Consider the following 21,849-nt stretch of genomic DNA (forward strand, 5'->3'; position numbering starts at 1 on the left):
GGACAGTTAACATGCTGCATAAGCCACTCACATGTCCTGCTGAAATGACCAAAATGAACATCTTTTGAGAATGTATTATGAATAATGATAGCAGGGTCAGAGACCGTTCTGTGCTTTTCCATTCATTTTACAAAAGTTATTTTGCTAATTCAGACTTGATTAAAACTGTCTTTTACCCCAAGAGTGAAATACTTAACCTTAAACTCTAAGAAGATCTTGGGGTCATGGGTTTGAGCCCCACGCTGGGTATAGAGATTACTAAAGAAAATAAATAAACTTTTTTTTAATTTTAAAATTTTATTATGTTATGTTAGTCACCATACAATACCTCATTAGTTTTTGATGTGGTGATAAATAAACTTTTAAACTCCAAGAACAAATTTACTGAATCAATTTGATGAGTAATATGGCAAAACTCTATGCTTAGCTGCAATAACATCATTATAAAAGTTTTCTCTGAAATGGGTAAATATTCTAGAATGTTGGTAATAAGCTTTTCATGAATCCTTCCCTTCTAGACTAAAGTTCTTATTTTCCAGTTTCACCTCCAACTTCCAATCACTGCTACTAAGAGAAGGGTATGAATAATGATAAACAAGAGATAATATGAGCCAATATGCAGAAGAGTCCAGAACAGGAAATTATTATTATTTTCTGCAGTTGATTCATTTCACTTTGTAAAACCTTGGTCAGGCTGATACGAATCCTACTTTGTGTTCTGAGCTCTTACCTAAGTGCCCTGCCCTTGCAGAAAGAAAAAAAAAGGGGGGGGGGCGGGGGCTGCTGAACTAAAGGTCTGAGCAGCAGAGAGAGCAGGCTGCATCCTGCTTGTCTGCTTGTCCTGCTTTCTGGATGACTCCCACGGAGCCCTCCACCTGCCACAGAAGCTTGTCTTAAAGAGTTTTAAGTCCTCCGTCTCCCTCAGCCCAGTCCTGGAATCCGACCACATATACAACTCCATGCTTGCTTTCCTCCTGGACGGCTGCTGGGGAGCAAGCGTGTGGGCGCTGGGGCTGGTGGAGCTGGCGGTATAGGAGCCGAGTCTGAGGATTAAGAGCATGCCATGCACTGATCTGGGCTCCTGAAAACCAGACCTGGGAACGGCTGATCCCACGTGCCTCCTACTTCTCCAGGGGAAACCCCCCAGTGGGTTTATGAACTCAGTCAGTAAGCATTTACCAAGCATTCTTCCTATATGCCCTCCTTCGTGTCCCAAGGAGTCCAAGGCCCACCATGTGCAGAGAAGTGCACTAAGTTCTGTGGATACACAATGAACAGGACAGGTCAAGCGCCTTCCAGCCTCCGGGACGCTCCGGTGAAGGGAGGTACCAGTGAGCTACGGTTGTATGCGGAGAGATGCACAGAAAGCACAAACCATTTCAGCCAGGGCTGAGTGCTAACCAGAAAGTAAAACGGGATGGGATCCAGAGTGCGTGGGGGCCGGGGTGTGACCTCAGCCTGGATGGTCAGCCCTGGCGTCAGTCCCTACAATGAGTTCATTCTGCTCCTTCTGCTACTTGGGCTACTCCCAGTCACAACCCAGACCCTTGGGCGCTGGGCCTCAGCTCCCCGGTGACCACGCATCGGCTCGAACAGAGACGGGAGAGGAACGCAGGGGGCTGGTGATTTTGTCATCGCAAACACGCTGGCCCTTCAGGGTCTAGAGAATCTGACAGAGGCTTTCATGAGCAAAATTCCTTTTACCTCCACCTGCAGAGACTTTAAATCTTAGTGTAAATATTTTAAAGGTAAAGTATCAATATATTTAATGCTTAAAGTATTTCAAGATAAAATACTTATATTTTACACATACATAAATAAAACAATCTTTAAAAATTTTAAGTATTTTAAAAACTTCAAAATATTTTAAGTCTTATTTTCTCTAGTTCTCCTGCACAGGTCAGAGGACAGAAGGAAGTATTCAAAAGATTCAATTTAATGACTGAATTTCGTACTGAGCAAAAGCCTACAGCGTAAGCTGAAATGTGGCTTCAAAGTCACCGTCTGCTAAGAACCACAAGAAAACCCCAGCCAGGTGGTAAAGATTCCAGTCCCTCAACATATATCATTTCCACAACAGCTGTGCACACATTCAGCTTAAAGTGGTAGAAAAAAGTAAAATCAATCAGAAATTCAATCTCCCACTTTTATATACTTTCTAATAGCCTCACCCATTAAATTAATGAATGGTTAAGGTATTCAAGAAAATCCACTTCAAATGCCTATAAATATCCCTACCTCTATTTATAAACGAATGTGCTCTCAAAGCGGCTTCCAGAAATTTTCCTTAATAGTGCTACAAAATTCTATTTGCGATGCCCATTACATTTGTCTAACAAGGTCTCCTGAAGTCAGCTGTTTTACAAAACTTGTAAACTCTGAACAAGACATTAGGTGGGTATAAAATCCCAAGATGATTTCTATAGTATACCCAGTTTTCAACTGTCCCGGAAGTTGGATAGGAATAACGCAGGTAACCGAAGTCCCTGCTAATATGTCTATATTATATCAGTTATTTATCACTAAACGTATTTTAAGTCAAATTATTAAAGAGACCTGGTCAACGGTAGTAAGAACATCTATTTTGAAAATAATCTCCATATCCCATGCTCCCTCTGCCCCAACAGAAGGAGACTGAGTGTGGGTGGACCCTTAGGATTCCCGTCTGGCAACCGCTCCCCCTTTTCCTGGTGAAACAATACCCCGATTTTCTTCTGGGGAAGCAGCTGTCTTCACTGCCCCTCAGCTGCATGGTTCAGCAGGGGTGTGGGGGGGTGGGGACCGGCCCTATCGAGGGGGAGCACTGCCTGCCTCAGACAGTGGTGCCCCCTACCACAGTGGTAAAGCCAAGGGGATGTGAGGTGATAATATGGAGATGGGGGTGGTAGAGTTTTTGCCGAATCTAGAGAAGAACCACACTTTCTTCCTGTGGACATTGGAGCATGGGCTCGGGGGGACTGCAGGTGACACGGTCATTTTCGACCAAGAGGGGCCCCTGAGATTTTGGGAGCTATCATGTGGAGCTTAAAGATGGAGGTTGACCCAGTCTTGGGTGGTATCATGGAGCTGCAAGCAGAAGAAACTTGACAGTTCTGGACTTTTCAGTCACAGGAGCCAAAATACTGCCTTTGTCATGTGAACCGATTAGTGGAGAGTTTGACTTGTAACATAAACACCTTCTAGTGACACGAACGGTAACTAAGACACTGATAAAGGTGTGAGCCACAGGACAAGAAAAGCGGAACAGCGGCAGTGAGTTTGCGCATGTGTGTGCAAGTCTCACAGAGATAATTTTGCACGACTTCCAGGGGAGGGAAGTTGGCTTTGAGAATGGGATCACATTGGCTTTGAGAATGGGATCGTGGCTCCTCCTGTCTCTGCCCGCTGACTGCATAGGGGGTTGCCCATCGTGGCTTCAAGCCGAGACCCCGTGAAGTCCCCGCCCCTGGTGGTGGCCATGGGAGGAAGGGAGAAGTTCCGGGGGCAGCAGTGGCCTTGAGAAGAGCTCGGGGGAAAAGCCCAACAGTAACCGGGAGCTGAGTTAGGAAGCCTTGCAGACAAGAAGGGAAATTAGGGTGGTCTGTGTGTAGGGGTTAAATTCTGTCCACTACCTGAACAAATAGATTTTCGTCTCATCTCTGACAGCAGAAATCACAAATTATAGGAGTTTTAAAACTGTTGTACAGACCTACATCATGTAAGAGTTTAAAACTACCTGTAACTGTGTATTAAACATCTGCACTTCGAATACAATTCCTTTAAATTTAGCGAGTCTTTATTAAAAAGAAATTGAACTGATAATCTGAATGTACTCTCCGACGTCGGGTCCCCCGTTCTGTAAGGGGGCCTTTGGAACACAGAAGCCGCGGGCACTGCCTTCATCGGGGAGAGCTACGCACAGACAATGCAGGGCCCCCCCCAATTACCGGGCGCTCTAACCTGAGTACTGTCCAGCTTTTGTCCACGTCTCCCAATAACTTAGGAACAGATTAAACTGGGAAAGAGAGGTCAGTGGCCTGACTCAAGCAATTACTATCTGTGCGCAGTTCTCTCTCGAGTTAAAAGAGGAGGTAAAGTTACCAGCCACGCTAGTGACTTCCTGGTGTGCAAATTTCACAATCAGACTTCCGAAATGAGCACTTCACCCGAAGTCAGGTGGCTGGGCGGCCAGGTGACAAGCCACCTTGCTGCTCCCGTTTCAGGCCCCTCCCCGACCCCCGCGGGATCCGGGGGCACCCGTCGGGCGGGGGCACTGACCTGGAATGAGACGAGATCTCGCTGAGGTCACCCATGCTGCCGTCGGCCGCGCTGCCCGCCGAGATGGCCGGCGCGTAGCTGTGCACCGCGAACATCTTCGCCTGCTCGTCGTCGGGCCCCGAGATGTCGGCCGAGTCGGCCCACTGCTCGGCGCGGCTGTGGATCACCGACCTGCTGCCCGCCAGGTGCACGGGGCCCAGGACCGCGGCGGGCATGCAGGGGGCCGTGTCGATGCCGCTGTCCGTGGAGGCCCCCTTGATGTAGGTCAGCCCCAGCAGCTCCGGGTCCATCAGGTCCCCAGACCCGAAGTGCTTGTCGTCGCTGTTGCTGGACGTGTTACTGGAGAGCGTGTTGCTGCTGGAGTGACTGGAGCAACTTTTGTCTCCAATCTTGGGAAGAGAGAAATGGGAAGGCTTCAGACAGAGCCCACACTTTGTTTCTTTGTGAAGACGATTAGTCTCACCCAAATGCACAAAGCTACAGACCAGACGATCGCCCCTGAACCCTTTCTACTCGCTCTTCAACATGAGGCAAGGAGAGAATTCGCTTAAAAAAAAAAAATCTGATTTGAGGCAGAAGTCCCAGATTCCTAATTCCTCTCACAATTCATTTTAAGTTAAATGGGATCTTCTCAAGCTCTGTTCAATTATTCGTGCCCAGCGCACGGAAGTATTACCACGGTGTCACTAACCAGAAAATAATCAACACATGTTACACAGACTGGGCAAGCACACGGAAAATTACATAAAGGGGGAGAGCAGCCTTTTACCAAGAAAATTCTCCTGTGACAAAGTACAGTGCCAGCCCTGGGTGTGGGCAGATGACTCGGGTTTGAATCACAGCGGCACGGTGTTGTCCCATCACTCAGCCCCTCTCTGTGCTCCTAACACTGAGCTCAGATGATTGGTACGCGGACCCAGCAAGATCATACACTGTAATGTCCTGCAGCCGCAAAGCGCAATGTAGTGTAAGTGACTCCTCTGAGAGAGCCCAAGTCACCGGGTGCCCCAGGTGCTAGTGTGCAGGGGCTCTCTTTGCGGTCCCTGGAAGAGAAAAGATGTCCCCATCTGACTGAGGTGCCCCTGGAAGACACGGCTCCTCTGCATAGCCCGGGAACACCTACAAGGCCTGAAGCACCAGCGAAGGGTGGGATCGTGAGGACAAGTCCATGCCCTGACCTGTCGTAAAGTGGCTTGGCTTTTCTTCTTCAGGCCACCCCATCAGCTCCTTACGCACACCCACCTGCCCTTGACCTTTTCAGCGCACTGATACTCTCTGGGTCTACTCCTACCCCTGCCTTCCTTTGTTTAAACCACCGTTAGAGATTTGTGAAGGTGGAATTCTAGGGATACTGTTAGGCTGACTCAAGACAAGGTCCCAACAGTGCTAAGGGCAGGAATGTCACATGTGTTCCCGAGCCCCCGCGCTGTAAAGCTCGCCAAAGACTCCTGAAGGAAGACGGAAAAAGCAACTAAGTCAGAACACGGTAAAATTTCTTCACCTGCAAGTTTTCAAAACTAAGCTACTTTAAAATGTTGGCTTTAGGGGTGCCTGGGTGGCTCAGTTGTTAAGCATCTGCCTTCAGCTCAGGTCATGATCCCAGGGTCCTGGGATCGAGCCCCGCATCGGGCTCCCTGCTCCTCGGGAAGCCTGCTTCTCCCTCTCCCACTCCCCCTGCTTGTGTTCCCTCTCTCACTGTGTCTCTCTCTATCAAATAAATAAAATCTTAAAAATAAATAAATAAATAAATAAAATAAAATAAAATGTTGGCTTTAGGGCGCCTGGGTGGCTCAGTCGGTGAAGTGTCTGCCTTCGGCTCAGGTCATGATCTCAGGGTCCTGGGATCGGGCCCCGCATCGGGCTCCCTGCTCAGCAGAGAGCCTACTTCTCCTTCTCACTCTCCCTCTGCGCTCTCTCTCTCTCTCCAATAAATACATAAAATCTTTAAAATAAATAAAAGTAAAATGTTGGTTTTATGTGGCAACGACCCACAATTCATGTTTTCACGTTCGACAGAAAGTTTTGCTTCATCGAGCGACGGCGGCCTGTAAGCTCACCCAGCGGGTGAAGAGTAAAGGAACAGTAAATGAAACACCGCGTGCAAATGACCGCGAGCCACGTGCCGGGCGTGGTGGGACCACTGCCTGCAGGTTAGTTAGCAGCCGCAAGCATTACTGGGAACCATCTGGAACTGCACAGTAAGTGGCCGGCTATGGGCAGAGCCGCTCCGACCACACATGCCGCTTCACAGTTTCTGGCCATGCCCACCAGCTAATGCTGGGTGAAGGGGGTGAAGAGTTCACAGATAAAAATAGGATTGTGATTTAGTAACTATTACACTGGGTATCAGGGATCAAAAGGCTGAGGATATAATCTTGGCTTTGCCAGTAATTTACTGTGTGACCTTTCTTTAAGGTTCTTTATAAATCAAGAAGGGGAGAAAAAAGGAACTTAACTTCTTTACTCATTTTTACCTCGCCCCCGCTGAGAGTCCCTGGCAGAACTGCTAATGCTGAGATGCCTCAGAACGGCTGTGCGAGAGATCAGCCCGCCAATGAAGGACTTACGTGGGAAAGCTTATTGGGGGAGTCCTTGCAACTTCCATCCTTCGGCAGGGCTCTTTCTTTGTAGGAACTCAGGACCTTGGAGGGCGGGCCATGCCATTTGGTTTCTGTCACATAAAGAAGAGAAGAGTTGAATATCTAATTTCTAGTGTTAACAAAAGAGCAAAGCAAACACAGAAGCAGGACAACAAAATGGTCTGGTAGAAATGAACAGGACTGTGGTCCTGGAACTTTCTGGTCTCACCAGACTCTAATAAGAGTCCACAGAACAACTACCATAAAGCTAATGTTCCATTTCCGTGGGCACCACAAGTACTGTGGCCCATGACCGTGTCCCCTGTGACACTGGGAGACCCAGCCGACCACATGGCATTGTCACAGGATGGTGCTCACCATGGGATGGGATGAACGCATGCATGAATGAATGAATGAATAGACAAGGGATGGGAGAAAAGAGGGAGCAGGATGGAAGGGCTGGCCAGTTGACCAGCCGCATGTCTCATTACCCAGGTGCCTGCTTCCTTCCAGGCTGTCCTCCCGCTCCCTGGCTCCTTCACACTCCAAAGGGCCCGTGCCCTGGGGCTTGAGCAGCAGAGGAGAGTGGCATCTGCAAAGAGCACAGAACTGAGTGGCCTGCTGGCCAGGCCCCCCCTCGCACACCTGCTGTGCGTGCTGCTCCCGCACGGCCCATCCCGGGAAACCCCCCCAGAAGCTGCTTCTGGCAACCGGAAACGCCGCTGTCTGCCGGCCCAGCCCTGCCAGACAAGCTTCAAGCACCTGGACTCGGGGACTCTCGTTTCCCCACTGGCTCAACAGAGGCACCTGGATGACAGCCATTTACAGACACAAAAGGGCTGCCGAAGCCAGGAGGCTGGAGGACTGTCCAGGGTCAGAGAAGCTGTCCCCAGGAAGCCGAGTTGGGGCTCATGCTTTTGTTTCGTTTTGTTTTGTTTTCTCTTGTGCTGAGAGTACACGGCGCTGATACTTCATCTCAACTTTTTTAAGGAAAAGAAAGTAAGATGGACCGGCTCGAGACTACTTCTAGGTGGACTTTGTTTTATGAAAACCCCACAGATGACAATAAAATCTGACAAAAGAAAGAAATCCCAGGAACGCTCTTCCTGCTACCAAGTGATTTCTTACTTAGAGGATTCTGTGACAGATCCTGGTTTGCAGAAAAAGCCAGAAATGGCTTTTCCACTGATTAAAAAAAAAAAAAAATCCCCTCTACTTTTCAAATGCAACTCGATTGAGAAAAATGTCTTTAAGTTCAAGAACTCCATCTATTACCTAAGGTAGCGAACACATGTAACTCTGACTGCCAACATCTACTTCTAAGCCCAGACCAGAAGGCAGCGGGTTCCAGGGAGAGACGTTTCCCTCTGCACCTGTGAGAGCAGTAACAGAAAGCCACTGTTCCCCCAGGGAGACCCTTCTCGTCTGACCTGGCCATTCTCTCACCTCCGGATTCAATTAAGACCAATACAGGCAAACGATGTTGCCAGGAGCACCTCTTCCTCCCGGAAGTTGTGAATGTTTCCCGAGTTTCTGCAGCTGTCAATTCAGCATGTGTGTGTCCCCAGGCATCCTTGGGTGCTATCTGACCTGCCGGCCGTTGGAGGCGATACTCGCGCACACACTCCAAGGGACAGTCCTCAGCCCGATGTGTGAGGTGCCCTTGTACTGTTCTCAAACATGAGGCAGGAAAAGACTGCCAAATGCTAAAGCTGCTTCTCCGACCTGGGGCTGTGTTTCGGAGAAGACGCACTTCCCAGAGAGGCTGGGAATTTACTCCTCGATGGCAATTTAAGCGAGGGGGAGACTGCCAAGGGCTACTGTCTGTAGAGTCCCCACACCCTTCATTTTCACAAAGACTTTCCTTATTAAAATGAGAAAACAGGCAGGCTCCGAATATGGACAAATGAGCTCTACTTACATAGAAATGATGAGCTTTCGGGCCTGGACAAGTGACTTATTAAAAGCCTGTCTGGCATTTTTACATCCCCCAAATGGCCTCGTACATAGCAGACACACAGTAAATGCTTCTGTGCGAGTCCCTGACCAGGTCCCTCCCAGGGGCCAGCAATGAGGGAAGACTGAGCAGTACCCGTCATACGCCGCTTGTGGTCTCCAGGGTCCGCTGCTGCCAGGCCCGGGGTCGCTGGAGGACGACTGGTTGCTGGGCGAACTTCTGAAATGGTGACTAGAATTATTAACAGGGCACCGAGGTATCTGTGGGGCACAACATCAGGACCTGGCCCGTTCTGTTTCACCAATGAACTCATTTTACAGTGACAAAGAAAAGGAAGAAATACACATCGCAGAGTGAAACAGAATGAACTATGGACAAACAGACCAAGAAGGGGTGATGCCGGAGACATCGGGTGGCTCATGGTTGGCAGTTTATTACAGGAAAGAGATGTAGCAGGAATAAGCCTTCACCATCTGAAGATTCTAAAGCACAGTAATGACTCCAGTGAAATATGGAAGGACCACAATAGAACCCACCAGAATACAGAATTATGAAAACATTACTACTACTTGTTCAAGGAAAACTTAATGCAAGGCATGTTCTGGTCCTGTATTTAAAACCAATGCAGACAGAGAACTCTAAATTTGTCAAAACCATTTATTTTCACACATCTATTGGATGCAATCCTATTTATTTCAGACACACAAAAATAAGTAATACTCATGAGAATGCACTTGATAAAGATGTGCTTGCCAAGTTTCCATTTTGCTGCTAGAACCCTCCAGGTCTTTTTTTTTTCCCCTATAATTTACTAAATTTTACTTTAATAAGGGAGGCTCTTGTAGACCCCGCAGACCCCTTCCCTTCTACCTGGGCTACCCATGTGCCCTTCTTTAAATATGGGGAGTTTATAAACTCAGCGGACCTCTGAGGAAGGAGACCCAGAGCCAAGATAATTTAATGTCAAATCAAAGGAACACTGTTTCTGCATTCAACCTCTAAACAATAAACTGGAGAAAGCAGAGAAAGACCTCATGTTTTAATCTTACCAACTATCAGCAATACTTATATAGGCCTACTACATGTCAGGAATGGGTCTGAGCAGTTTGCAAATACTGATACAGTCCATCTTCATAATGCCTGCAGAGGTCTCTGTTATTACTAAGTTTATTTTTCAGATGAGGAAATTGGAGTTGGGAGAGGATGAGTAATAGTCGAGGTGAGCATACACCAGGTAAGCAGCCTGGCTCAGCACCCTTGCTTCCAACAACTCTATTAGACCAGAGAGCCCGGCAAACCAGTTTGAGGAAACTCATGGCGTCTCCATGGCCCGTAAGTTACGAAAAAAATGAAAACAAAAGCAGTAGAAATTAACAACAAAACAAATTTGCCATTTTGTTCACTTAAAACTACCTAATGCGAATTATGCACCCTGAATTCCCACCAGCCACTAATACCACAGACGCACTTTTAAACAAGTGGATTCTCTCACTGAAAAATTAATTCTAGGGGCGCCTGAGTGGCTCAGCTGGTTGAGCGTCCGACTCTTGGTTTTGGCTCAGGTCATGGTCTTATGAGTTGTAAGATCAAGCCCCGTGTCAGGCTCCCTGCTCAGTGGGGAGTCTGCTTGAAGATTCTCTCCCTCTGCCCATCTCCCCAGTCTCTCTCTCTCTCTCTCTCTCAAATAGATAAATCTTAAAAAAAAAAAAAAGAAAAATTAATTTTCAACTTAACTCAGTTTGCTTAAAATAAGAAAAAAAAAGCAAGGAAATGCTAATGATCTTGGGACCTCTTAAAATACTATACACATTAGGATGATGGGATTTAGTCACTGATTTTACAGTTTTATTTATACTCAAGACTGCTTGCACTTATCTAGAGGCTCATGAAGAATCCCTTCTTGGGTGTCTTGCCCAAGACGATGGAGGGAGCGAGGTGACCAGGAGGACCAGGGGAGGGAAAGGCGTGGCGCTGGTGGGTGGGTCTGGGGTAGGACCTACATGGTACGAGCAGCACCACCGGGCGAGGCGTGGGGCAGATGCCAAGCACCACTGCATCTGGGGCCTGCCCTACGGCCCCATCTGCCAACTGGTGCAGAACAAGCGGACTTAGAAACAAGCCAAATAAGAAGGTACCCCCTGTAATGTCAAGTTCTAACCCCAGCGTTCTGCAAGGGCCGTCCCGGAGCAAAGGCGCAGCCTCACCTCGTGCCATCGGGCAGCTTCCGGTCGAAGGAGGTGCTTCGAGGGATGGCAGCCTGGGTCTGCTGTAGCAGCTGCTGACACTGCAGTCGGTCCGGTGTGCTGGGGACGGGGGAGGCCCGGGCCAGGGGCTGCAGGGCCGGGGTGGGCACGCGGTGCCACGTGGTGTTCCTCCGGAAGGGCGTTTTGTACTCACATGGGGTGCCCTCACTATCCAGCTTGTACTCCACCATGGGGATCCGGCAGAGCTCCGAACACCCTCTGTTGGGCCGAGAAGAGCGGGTAAGTAGGGAGGCTCAGTGCCAGGCCATCAGCATGCCTGCTTGTGGCTTCCAGACGACGGAGGAGAGCCATCCACCCCCAGGAGTGTCCCTGGCTTATGGGGACTCTGTCCATGACCCAGTTGGGAACCAGTAGCATCCAGTATCATGCTTGTGGCTCTGGTTAATTGACAGATATTGCTTTAGGCATTACGTGTCTATATCCTGTCTCTCTGGGTCGTTCACAAACTTCTTAGACCCGAATGTATCTTTATCCAATTTGCACACGTGGAATCATACACACTGAACACGGGGCAATAAATACACTTGAAGAGATTAAAAATGCCTCATATGAAATCTGAACAGATTCAAAAGAAGTACAGTTATATAACTAGGAATTAGTCACAGGTCACCTTTTCTATGGAGTCTGAGAAAAGTGAAAAACAAAATTAGTAAACGCTGTCACAGTCAAGGGGAAACCCGAGTGCCCATCTGGTCAAAGGGGGCTTCTTAGTTACCATGTCGCTCTCTTAAACTAGCATTACCGTTCCCCAAATGTCATCTGCTGGAGTGCTCTCTCATGTGCTCAGGTGACCAGTCAGGAACATAAGACCTGTTAGCCTCAAACTGTGACTTAAGCCAGACATCTCTCAAGTTTCTCATTAATTACACAGTGCAAATGGTACTATTAACCTGACCAAAGCCAGCCTGTGCAACCAGCTGGCATGGAATGGCAAGGACACAGAAGACAGGGTAAGTTTCAAGTCTGAGCGCCAGGGCACATCATCCCAGTTTAGCGTGTTCATAGAGCCGGTGCCTCTCCGTTCCAGAGTCAACAGAGAAACTTGCTAATATTCACCCCCTGAGAAATCCACTAGGGTAAGGTGTGGTTCTTTAAAAAGGAGACTTCCCGTTCTCAAGATGGTAGAGGAACATTTCAGCCTCTTTTCAAAGTCATTATATAAGAATGAGGAGAACAAGAAACAGAAACAAACTTGTCCACCTATAAAACTTGAGACAGTTGAAACTCTAAACCACAGCAATCACAGATGGAAGGCAAAACCCAAGGGTGTGCAGAGGGAGCAAGGAGAGACGAGACCACTCCCCTTACACAACCCCGAAGGGGCACAGGGACCGGAAGCACCAGGCATTGCAGGAGGCAAAAGTGAGAGAGAAGGCTTAAGAGGGGACGATTTAGAAAAGAGAGAACAAAGAAAAGTTGGACCCTGGGCACCATCAGCACCACATGGCACCAGGGTCTAGTCAGGCAATAACGACCCCTGACTCTAGCGGGCAGGAGCAATGGTCTGGGGAACTCCGCCTGAAGTATCCAGACTCCAGGGAAAGAGGAGAGCCTGGCTGAAAACAAAAGATTAAGTGAAAGTCTCACTGGAAAATTAGACCCAGAGTCATTTCCCCTTCCTTCAAACCCAACTTCAGAATGCTCATCAGTCTACAAAGACCAACGAGGATCTTCCTCTGGTGAAAAGACAAGGAGATGTAATTAGATGTAAGCCACCCAATCACCCTGCAGTGAGACTCACCAACCAACCATACCCCTAGAGAATAAGAAAGAACTTTTGAAATTTAAAAACATGATAGCTAAAATTCAAAATAAAAAAAAATCTACTAAGACTAAGGTAAACTGAGGAACTCTCCCAAAACATTACAGGAGAACAAGCATACAAAAATTAGTTCGATCCAAGTAGTCTAATGTATACCTAACAGAGGTACCAGAAAGAGAAGAGGGGGGAAAAGATGGGGAGGAAATTATTAAGAAACCATGCAGGAAAATCTCCATAACTAAAAATAGGTAAAACCAGATTAAAAGGTCCACAGAGTGCCCAGTGCAATGAGTGAAGAAAGGTCTATGTCAAGAGATACATACATACATACGTAGGATGGAATGAAACTTTTGGAGGCGATGGCGTTGATTATGGTGAGGGTTCCATGGCTGTATACTTATCTCCAGACTCACTAAGCTGTGTGCATTAGATGTATACAGCTTTGTTATGTCAGTCATACCTCAATAAGGTCTTTTTCAGACATCATGTGGAACTCGAACTCTTGGGTTACAGAGGAGATCCTGAGTTTCTGGGGGGACAGGATGTAGGGAAGGGGGGCCGGCCTCACACAAAGGGTCAGGGCATGGAACAGCTTCATTCTTCTCAGCAGCATTACTGGATAAAAGTTACTTCTCACCCATCAAATCAATAGTCCTTGGAGCTTGGGATGAAGAAACAGGTAGGAATATAACAATGGCCTGCTTTTTGGCTTGGGAAACCAAATGGATGGTTGGTGCTACCCTCTGAGAAGAGAAGAGAAGGAGATTGAGTAAACCATCCGAAAGAGATACTCACGCCTGTTTTAGTAAACTTTACTTCATCTTTTATTTTAACTTTTCTTCCCTCAAAGCAAAATTCATCTTTTACCTAGGCAACTTGAAATTACCCTGGATTTCCTGAATGCGTTAGTTAAATGATTGGTCAACTCTGATAAGCCCAGATTTACACTGGATTGCATGACTATTATTATTATTATTATTATTATTATTTTATAAAATTCCAAGGCTCTACAACATTGAATCATGGACTTGTACTGTTTCCAAGTGTTTTTCTCTTTAACTAGATGACACATCCCCTGGGACTACTGATTCATCCATTCGACCAGCAACCTAATTAGAAATCATAAATGTGGGATATGACAGTAATATCAAAATATCAAGAAAACCTACTCTTGTCTTCCACGCTATTCAGTGCTCTAAGCAAGTCACTGGATAGTCAGGCGAACTCTGGGCTTTGGTCTCAAAGGCTGCAGGTGCCCGAAGAGTACAGGTCAGGGAATCCTTAAAGGCAGAGACCTATCCAAGTGAAGGGTCTTGGAGTTATATTTGAATGAAAGGAACATGAACCTTGAATCTTGTGGACCAAAGGGCAACGTGTATCTCCAGTGCCTGTTTGGGTTACTAGTTTACTAGGCTAGGATTAAAAGGAAGAGAAAGTAAAGAGAAGATAGATGGCTGAGGCGTGTGGAATATTTAATTCATGCTCATCAATTGTAGCCTTTAATAAGATGTTGTAATTTAGCTTGAATCTTTGAGGAAAAACATTATATAAATGCATAATCATGACTAATATTTTAGAGAGTGCTGACAAAAACGTGTGCAAACGCATGAGGTTGAGGGGAGATTCAGGGTGGAATTATTTCATTTCCAAACTTTTGCACAAAGTCATATGTAAATGATCTTCTTAATACTAAAAACTGGCATTCTTTTGCCCTAATAAAGAACAGCTATTTTTGAAAGAATGGCTTTATTTGAAAATCAAAATTAATTTTGTGAGTATGTGACACTTTTATAGCAACTACTCTTATAAGCTAGGTTTCTGCTTTGTTTACTTCTAGGACTAAACCATCAAATAAATACCACTAATTTTAACATACCATCAAACCTAGTCAAACATAATTCTGTTCTAAGAAATGTCTGGAAAGACACAGAAAATTCAATGAAGTTTTAGGGAAACAGGAAGAGGTCTAAAATAAGAGTTTCCAATTAGCCTACAGCAGAGGTCCTCCTGCTGCAGTGAGTACAAGAAACTCCTCCCCCTCTGCACCTGCACCTGTTCCTGTCCCCGCACACACCCCTCTTGCCTCTGTGACTAGTTCCAGCGCAGGACGCCAGGCGAGATCTCCCTGCCCCTCTGAAGCATCAAGCCCTGAAAGGGCACACAGCAAGGATTTCTGACCACTAGGTAAAGACCAACCGAAACCCAAATGGATGAAATGCAAGAAGACCTAGCACAAAAAGACATTTCCCCCCAAAGTGAACTGCTAATCTTGTGTGTAACTGAAACAGGTTTTGCTGTTGTTGTTGTTTTTAAGAAAAGACAAGCTTTTAGCTTTCTTGCATTAGTTACAAATTCAGACCTCACCGAGAAACGCCCTCGGCTTCCTTTCGACATACACCAAATCAAGTCCACAGACGTGAACTGCATTTCTAGCTTCTGGCGCACTTTTCACAGGTTGCTTGCCCAACGAAGACACTGGATGATGTTAGAGAGGGCTGTGGGGATCACTTACATGTGAGCATACTGATTTCCTCTTTGCTCAATAACAAATGTGCATGTCACCTATTTATGCTTCTAATTAACATGCCAGGTAGAGATCAATACACACTCCGCTTCAGGGTTAAAAATACATATAACTGTTAACATTGCTTGTCTAGCCAGGAACTTCTCTGGGTCTAACACTGCTCTGTAATATTAGAAGGAAGGCAAGAACATTCTCTGGACCAAAGTGGTCATAAAACGTGTGCTCACTGAACACGGGGTATTACAAAACTGTGAAACTGACAAGTATTACAAAACTGTGAGACTGACCGGCAATCCAATAGTTGGAGCCCTCAGAGCATCTTACATTTTACTGCTTTACTCTGCAGAATGCTACTCCTTGTCCTTCTGAACTTAGCACCATGGGCTTTCTGGGATGGCTTATTCCCAGACCAGGGACACCCGTCTACGTCCTTGTATCCACACTGATCAGCGCTCTCCCTGCTTCCTGCAGCCTGAAGTGGTTTCCCACCAGCAGGGTCCTAGGGCAGGCAGCTGCTACTGCTTCCCGGCCTCTGGACACGGCGGGCAGGGACGTGGTGCTCACTCGGGGGTCACAGTTACAGGCACCCGTCTGCACTGCCAAGCACCGCACTTATGCATCTCTAACTTTAGAGACACCCTGCAAGGTCCCCAATGGGCTTCCGCCCCCACAGACTGATGTTTTTCAAATGACACCTCCAGTTTCCTGGAAGAACCCTCCATTAGCCTTCAGTCATTCAAGCATTTGAAGGCAGAATCACCGCTAGCCAGGCTGTGATCCCTGTTCTGAAGGTTCATTGCCACCTTCGAGCCTGACTATCAAGGCCATCACGGGTGGCTCACCCAGAGGGGTCACAGCACACTCTCCTCTACCCATCCTCAGCAGGATCCCTCCCCAGGAATCACACTGTTCTCCACTAAAGACACAGTTTGGGCTCTTGGCTCAAAACCCAGAGCTGTCAACGTGTAAGAAACAGCACTGTCTCTTTGAACCCACGTTAAATCATAGGAACTATGCAAGCTTTTGGAAGCGCCAGCTTCACAAGAAAGAGGTCAGTTACAAATAGATACTACTATTTTTTTTTCCTTTTATAAAACAGAAAAAGCTAATATTAAACAGCAAAAGGTACATCAGTGTTCATGAAAGTTCTTCCCAGATAATATGTAGATGTGTAGAACTATAGAATGGCAAGGTTTATATAATAATCAGAACTGCATAAAATTTTAGAGCTGTAAAATTCCCTTCACTTATAGAACAATACATCATTATCCTATTACTTCCTTCTTTTTTTTTTTTTTTAAAGATTTTATTTATTTGAGAGAGAGAATGAGAGAGAGCACAAGCAGGAGGAGTGGCAGAGGGAGAGGGAGAAGCAGACTCCCCGCTGAGCAGGGAGCCCGATGTGGGGCTCCATCCCAGGACCCTGGGATCATGACCTGAGCTAAAGGCAGACGCTTAATCGACTAAGCCACCCAGGCGCCTCTGTTACTTTCCTTCTTATATGAAAGTAGGACACATGAGATTATGCCACTTCAAAACTAAGAAGGGGGAAGAGTTCTATGGGATGATAACTAAGGAGAATACTTTTGGAAAGAGGCAACATGAAACCAAAAACCTAGAAAATTGAGAAGATTGAAAGAAACAAGTTATATTCTACGAAAAAAATGAAAAAGGAAGAAGCAAAAGAAAAAGGCAGTTGGACACGTTAGCTGGATCTCCACCACCGGGTAAACCATGGACCGCGCAGCCAGGGCTCAATCACATAATTGTAACTTGCATTTACTGTACTCTGAAACTGCCGATGGGTTTTACTTTTTTTGGCTGCATCACAGAGAACCTTTAACTGAACCCAATAATTGAACATAAAGCCTTACAACATACTGTCATGCTATCCTTGACTTCCAATCCACCACTCACCTTGTATGGCACGAGCCAGTTTCCATACACACCACAGCATTTCAATGTCACAAAAATGTTTGAGGGGGTACAAAGGAAATCTCCCTCCTTGAGAAGAAGGCTCAGACAGGTTGGAAAGTCGATACAACCAATCAGGGACAGGTTGATGGCTGGAACCCAGACTCCTAGCTCAGCACTCTTTCCAAAACACTTTGCCATCTCCTTAAGAGAACTATCAAACAATCAGTAATGTGGCCCACATCATGTCAGAGTTTCCACGAGGAGCTAAGAGAATCTTTGGGAACAAAGGCGGATAGATCCCCTCAAATGAACTACCTGCTTCTTTTATATTATGCACTTTGTAACGAACCTTTTTATAGCCCTAGGGATTGAAGTAATCACTGATATTTTAATCATTTTAATGTCTGTTATGCTAATAGCCTGCTAATAGCTAAAAGACTCTTTCCAAATCATCCAACAAGGTGACAGGGGTAATTGACGCTCATTCACTTAAATCACAAACTCTTTCTTTCTGTTGCATAAAAAAATCAAAAGCTTCCAACAGGGAGATAACCACATAGCATAACTTAACTGTAAAGGTTAGGTCAGTGTCATATATGAAATAGGTACTACATGAAATATTAATCCACTTTTCTACATATTTCCTTAATTTTTATAGAAATAAGACATCTAGACGATACATAGAAAAAGACGCATCTAGACCATAAAACCACTTGACCAAGCCCTTTGAACAAAGGTCTTGACTTGAAAAGTTGTGTGTCACACTAAATGGGAAGCGAGGCTATCTGGCCCTGAATAATTCATCAGCTTGCACCCCCCTCCTTCCTCAACAGCCACAGGGACAACTGAGTCTTCCCCTACTGTACACAGAGCACACCATTCAACTTAAAACACGGGCTCAGAAAGTTCTTCAGGAAGCCAACCTCCTTCCTTTTTTTTTCATAGAAAGCTTGAGACCAGAAATAACCTTTCACTGCATTACATCCTTCAAAGTTAAATGCAGAAGATTCCCAATCGCTATTTGGTGCCCGATTTTTGATGAATGGATTTCCATGAAAGAGAATGCCCATTATCCTAGCATGGTATACTTGTCACGCAAGCACCTGTTATTTGCTTTACAAAACGCTCCAGCTCACCGTCACCCTCTGAGCTCCTGTTACAATGTCAGTGGTGTTACAACATTTCAAACTGCTAAAAAGGCAGGAGCACCAAAGTGTAGATTACTGACTGCAGAGAGTGGAGTATTTTCTGCACTGAGATACTTAGTATCAAGTAAGAAATTGTTGCCATGTTTGAGAAAACCATTTTTGAATGGGAAACCTGTATTTTAGAATGCCACATAAACAAAAAGAGTCCACGGAAGTAAAGATGATGTCCGTCCTCCCCATTTGCATAGCCTCAGTGCCCTGCACAGTTTGGACACAAACCAGTTAAGGGTTAACAAAATGACTGAATGAGTAAACACAAGGCCACCACCTTTTTGTTCCTCTGTAATGCAACATTCTTACTTCAAGGAGGGAGAGAAACACCTGAACTTTACATTGGAGGGACAGGGCAGAGGAGGCAGAACCTTTCACAGTTCACATTGAAAGTTATTCCTGGAGGGTGCCCCTAAGACAATACCAAAGGTGGGGCGCCTGGGTGGCTCAGTCAGTTAACAGTCTGCCTTCAGCTTAGGTGGTGATCCCAGGGTCCTGGGGTCGGGCTCCTTGCTCAGCAGGGAGCCTGTTTCTCCCTCTCCCTCTGCCCATTACCCCTGTGCTCATTATCTTTCTCTCTCAAAAAATAAATAAAATCTTAAAAAAAAAGACAATACCAAATGTAACTGATTTTTTTTATCCACACAAATAAGTTGGAACTCTACTTTAAAAACCTCACTTAGGTCAAGATTTCAACTCACCATCTACTTTAGAGATATATATATATATATCTCTCTCTCTCCAACCTGCTAACTTGACAAAACTGAGTTTCCCTTCCTAGTTCAATTTCTAGAACTAGGTGCATGTACTTCAGGAAGTGGAATGGTCTAGCAACCAGCAGCAAAGCAGAACAATGTCAAGCTTTGATTTACAGAATAGCTTAAATTAAAATAAATTTATAAAATGAGCATGACGCTTCAATAGAATGATGAGAGAACAACTATTTAGGCTCAAGACGACATGAGACAATTTCCACTGTTTTGCATTATATAGAAGAATATGTCTGGGATGGTATGTCAACAAAGTATGAAAATTCACATGAAACAGAGGCACCACAGCAAGAAATTTCATTTCCATGTTTATTGGACATATTTACTGTATCACTCACATTGTATAACAACTCATGCATAATTCGGACGAGTTGTTATTGCCTTTATAGTGGCCTTTTAAATTGATGCGCTTGCCTTCAAATGACATTGATAGAGTGTCAGTCACCTTTGAAGGCTAGGAGCGGGGGCAATGAGATCCCTTGCAAAACCGAGGAAGAGCTTAATGAAGCATCTTCAGCCAAGTCTTCTTCATCTTTGCCACAGAGATGTCTGCTTGGGAAATACCCTCCTCCCTTTCAAAGCTCATTTCCATTTGAAGAGTGCTATTCCCCAACTGCCTCTTGCCACTCATTCCCCCGTCTGTGTGAATTCCGCTCCTGGTCCAACCCCAGCACGACATCAGTTAATAAGCATTCCCGAAGGGATCCTCCCTGCTCAGTGTGTTCTGGAACTCCACAAGGAAAAGGGAAAATGGCTCTGCCTTCCTTTCAAGCTGAGGGACAGCTGAATTACCATCACCCTGACACTGGAGAACGGGACTTCAAACCATGGGGTGGCTTTTGAGAAATACTTTCCCAACTAAAGACTTCATTTAATCCAGCAGCTTCTGCGTCATAAGCAAACACCTTCGGATGTGTGAACAACCGGAAGTAAGTCTATTAGGGGACAGGCCTGTCCTACTGCTGATGGGGACAGACAGGATGAAGGTGAGTTATGCCCCACTGAGACCCTGCAGGAAAAAATCCAGCTGATACACGGCAAAAATGAATCCAAGCATTTTTCACTGCATCATTTGCGATGCTCACAAAGATTGAAGTATCTTGCAATGCATTGGCTATTTTTGTAGTCCTATGGCTCTCGCATTAAAGATACACACACACACACACACACACACACACACACACACACACACACGTCCATTTAAATGAATGTCCTTCTTTTTGCCCCCTCCCTGACAAGTGCTTGCAACACTGTGTGAACAAGGTGGCGGTAATTATCCATGCCACAAATCACACGTGTGCTTGTAGCTTGAGGCAGATCCTTGTGCCAAGGAAAATGGCACTGAGCGATGTTTCATTTAAAAGTTTTGTATTTTAATTTTTTAAATGAGTCAAGTGCTACCCATTTCCCCTGTTAAGCCCCGCCCCACCCTCCCCAAATTGTTCCTTACAAAAATCGAACAACACAGAGGCTCAACTTGCTGGAGCACAAATGAAATTTAAAATGACGTGTCATCCTTGCATCTCGGTCTAAAGCAAAGGGCTGTTATTGCAAGGATAACTTCTTGTTATGTGAAGCTGCCTGACAACAGAAAGTACTTTTATCAGGAGCCTAGACAGTCGCAGCCCAAACTCACAGAAGTATGGATTTAAAAATCTACAGATCCAAATTCCCACCAAATTGGAAGACTGAACGGAAAGGCGTTAAACCTTCATGACTTGCAGAGGTGGGGGGGGGGGGGCAGGCGGAGTGTCACTACCAGGCAAATAGCGAATTCTGATCTGGGCTAAGGTAAAAATACAGAAGACAGTTATTCCAGATTAATCAGGAGAGAAATCTGTATCTTCAGGGAATGACATTAATGAGACTCTGAGGAAACAAAGGTAAAATCTCTAAATATCTTGAACAGCTTCAATAAGAACATTTGCATTTAAAACAAAGGAAGAATTCATTATGTGCAGACCAAGGCAGATAACAGATAATGCGCCCTTGGATAGAAAAGTAACAGCCGGAACTTTTAAATGGTAGTGTTTGTCTGTTTGTCTGTCTGAGCTGAAAAACAATTCAGTATTTCTCAGGAAATTGTATTCTTCTAAATCATATGTTCTAAATACCAACCATAATAACTTTAATATCTTTATTAAGCAGATCTCTTGAAAAGCCTAAAAAAAGAAATTTCTACTGAGCAACAGTAGACCAGAATTATAAACAGGCGAGAAATGTTATTTTTTTAATTCAAAAGAACACGGTAACCTTTTTGTCTAATTCCACAGCAGTAATCAACCTCTAAGACAGATAACTCACCAGATTTATAAATCTATATTTCCACCAAAGGAAGAAAGAATTCTCACTATATGGGAAAATTTCTGGGAACTGGCTTAAAATTTATTTTAAAACACTTCACTTACACAACATTGTGGCTTCAAAGGTCTAAAGGACTTGCCTTTGGTTATTTGCAAGTCTCATTTTTAAGAAAATAGTTTCTGTCTTTGATTTCTTTGCACTCGTACCACTGTGTGTGATTGGTGGGATTCTTGGAAAGCAAACAGACTGGACGGGACAGAACTTGGAAAGGCAATGAGAAGCATCCCGGATATTTCCCGTGACACGTGGCAGCTAC

At 45.5% G+C, this 21,849-nt stretch overlaps 1 protein-coding gene across 12 annotated transcripts in view; it reads right to left on the reverse strand.

Moving 5' to 3' along the window:
• SIPA1L2 (signal induced proliferation associated 1 like 2) overlaps positions 1-21,849 on the reverse strand; it is a 212,733-nt gene that overhangs the window by 31,750 nt on the left and 159,134 nt on the right. For all 12 annotated transcript variants that reach the window (XM_032430396.1, XM_032430397.1, XM_032430405.1 and 9 more), the window contains 5 exons: positions 10,998-11,255; positions 8,929-9,012; positions 7,328-7,428; positions 6,825-6,928; positions 4,258-4,646 (listed from right to left, as the gene is read on the reverse strand). In XM_032430396.1, coding sequence (XP_032286287.1) covers positions 4,258-4,646; positions 6,825-6,928; positions 7,328-7,428; positions 8,929-9,012; positions 10,998-11,255 — 936 coding nt within the window. The remainder of the gene's footprint in view (positions 1-4,257; positions 4,647-6,824; positions 6,929-7,327; positions 7,429-8,928; positions 9,013-10,997; positions 11,256-21,849) is intronic.

This window comes from Phoca vitulina, unplaced genomic scaffold (genome assembly GCF_004348235.1).
Source record: "Phoca vitulina isolate PV1807 unplaced genomic scaffold, GSC_HSeal_1.0 scaffold43, whole genome shotgun sequence".
Taxonomy (NCBI): Eukaryota; Metazoa; Chordata; class Mammalia; order Carnivora; family Phocidae; genus Phoca; species Phoca vitulina.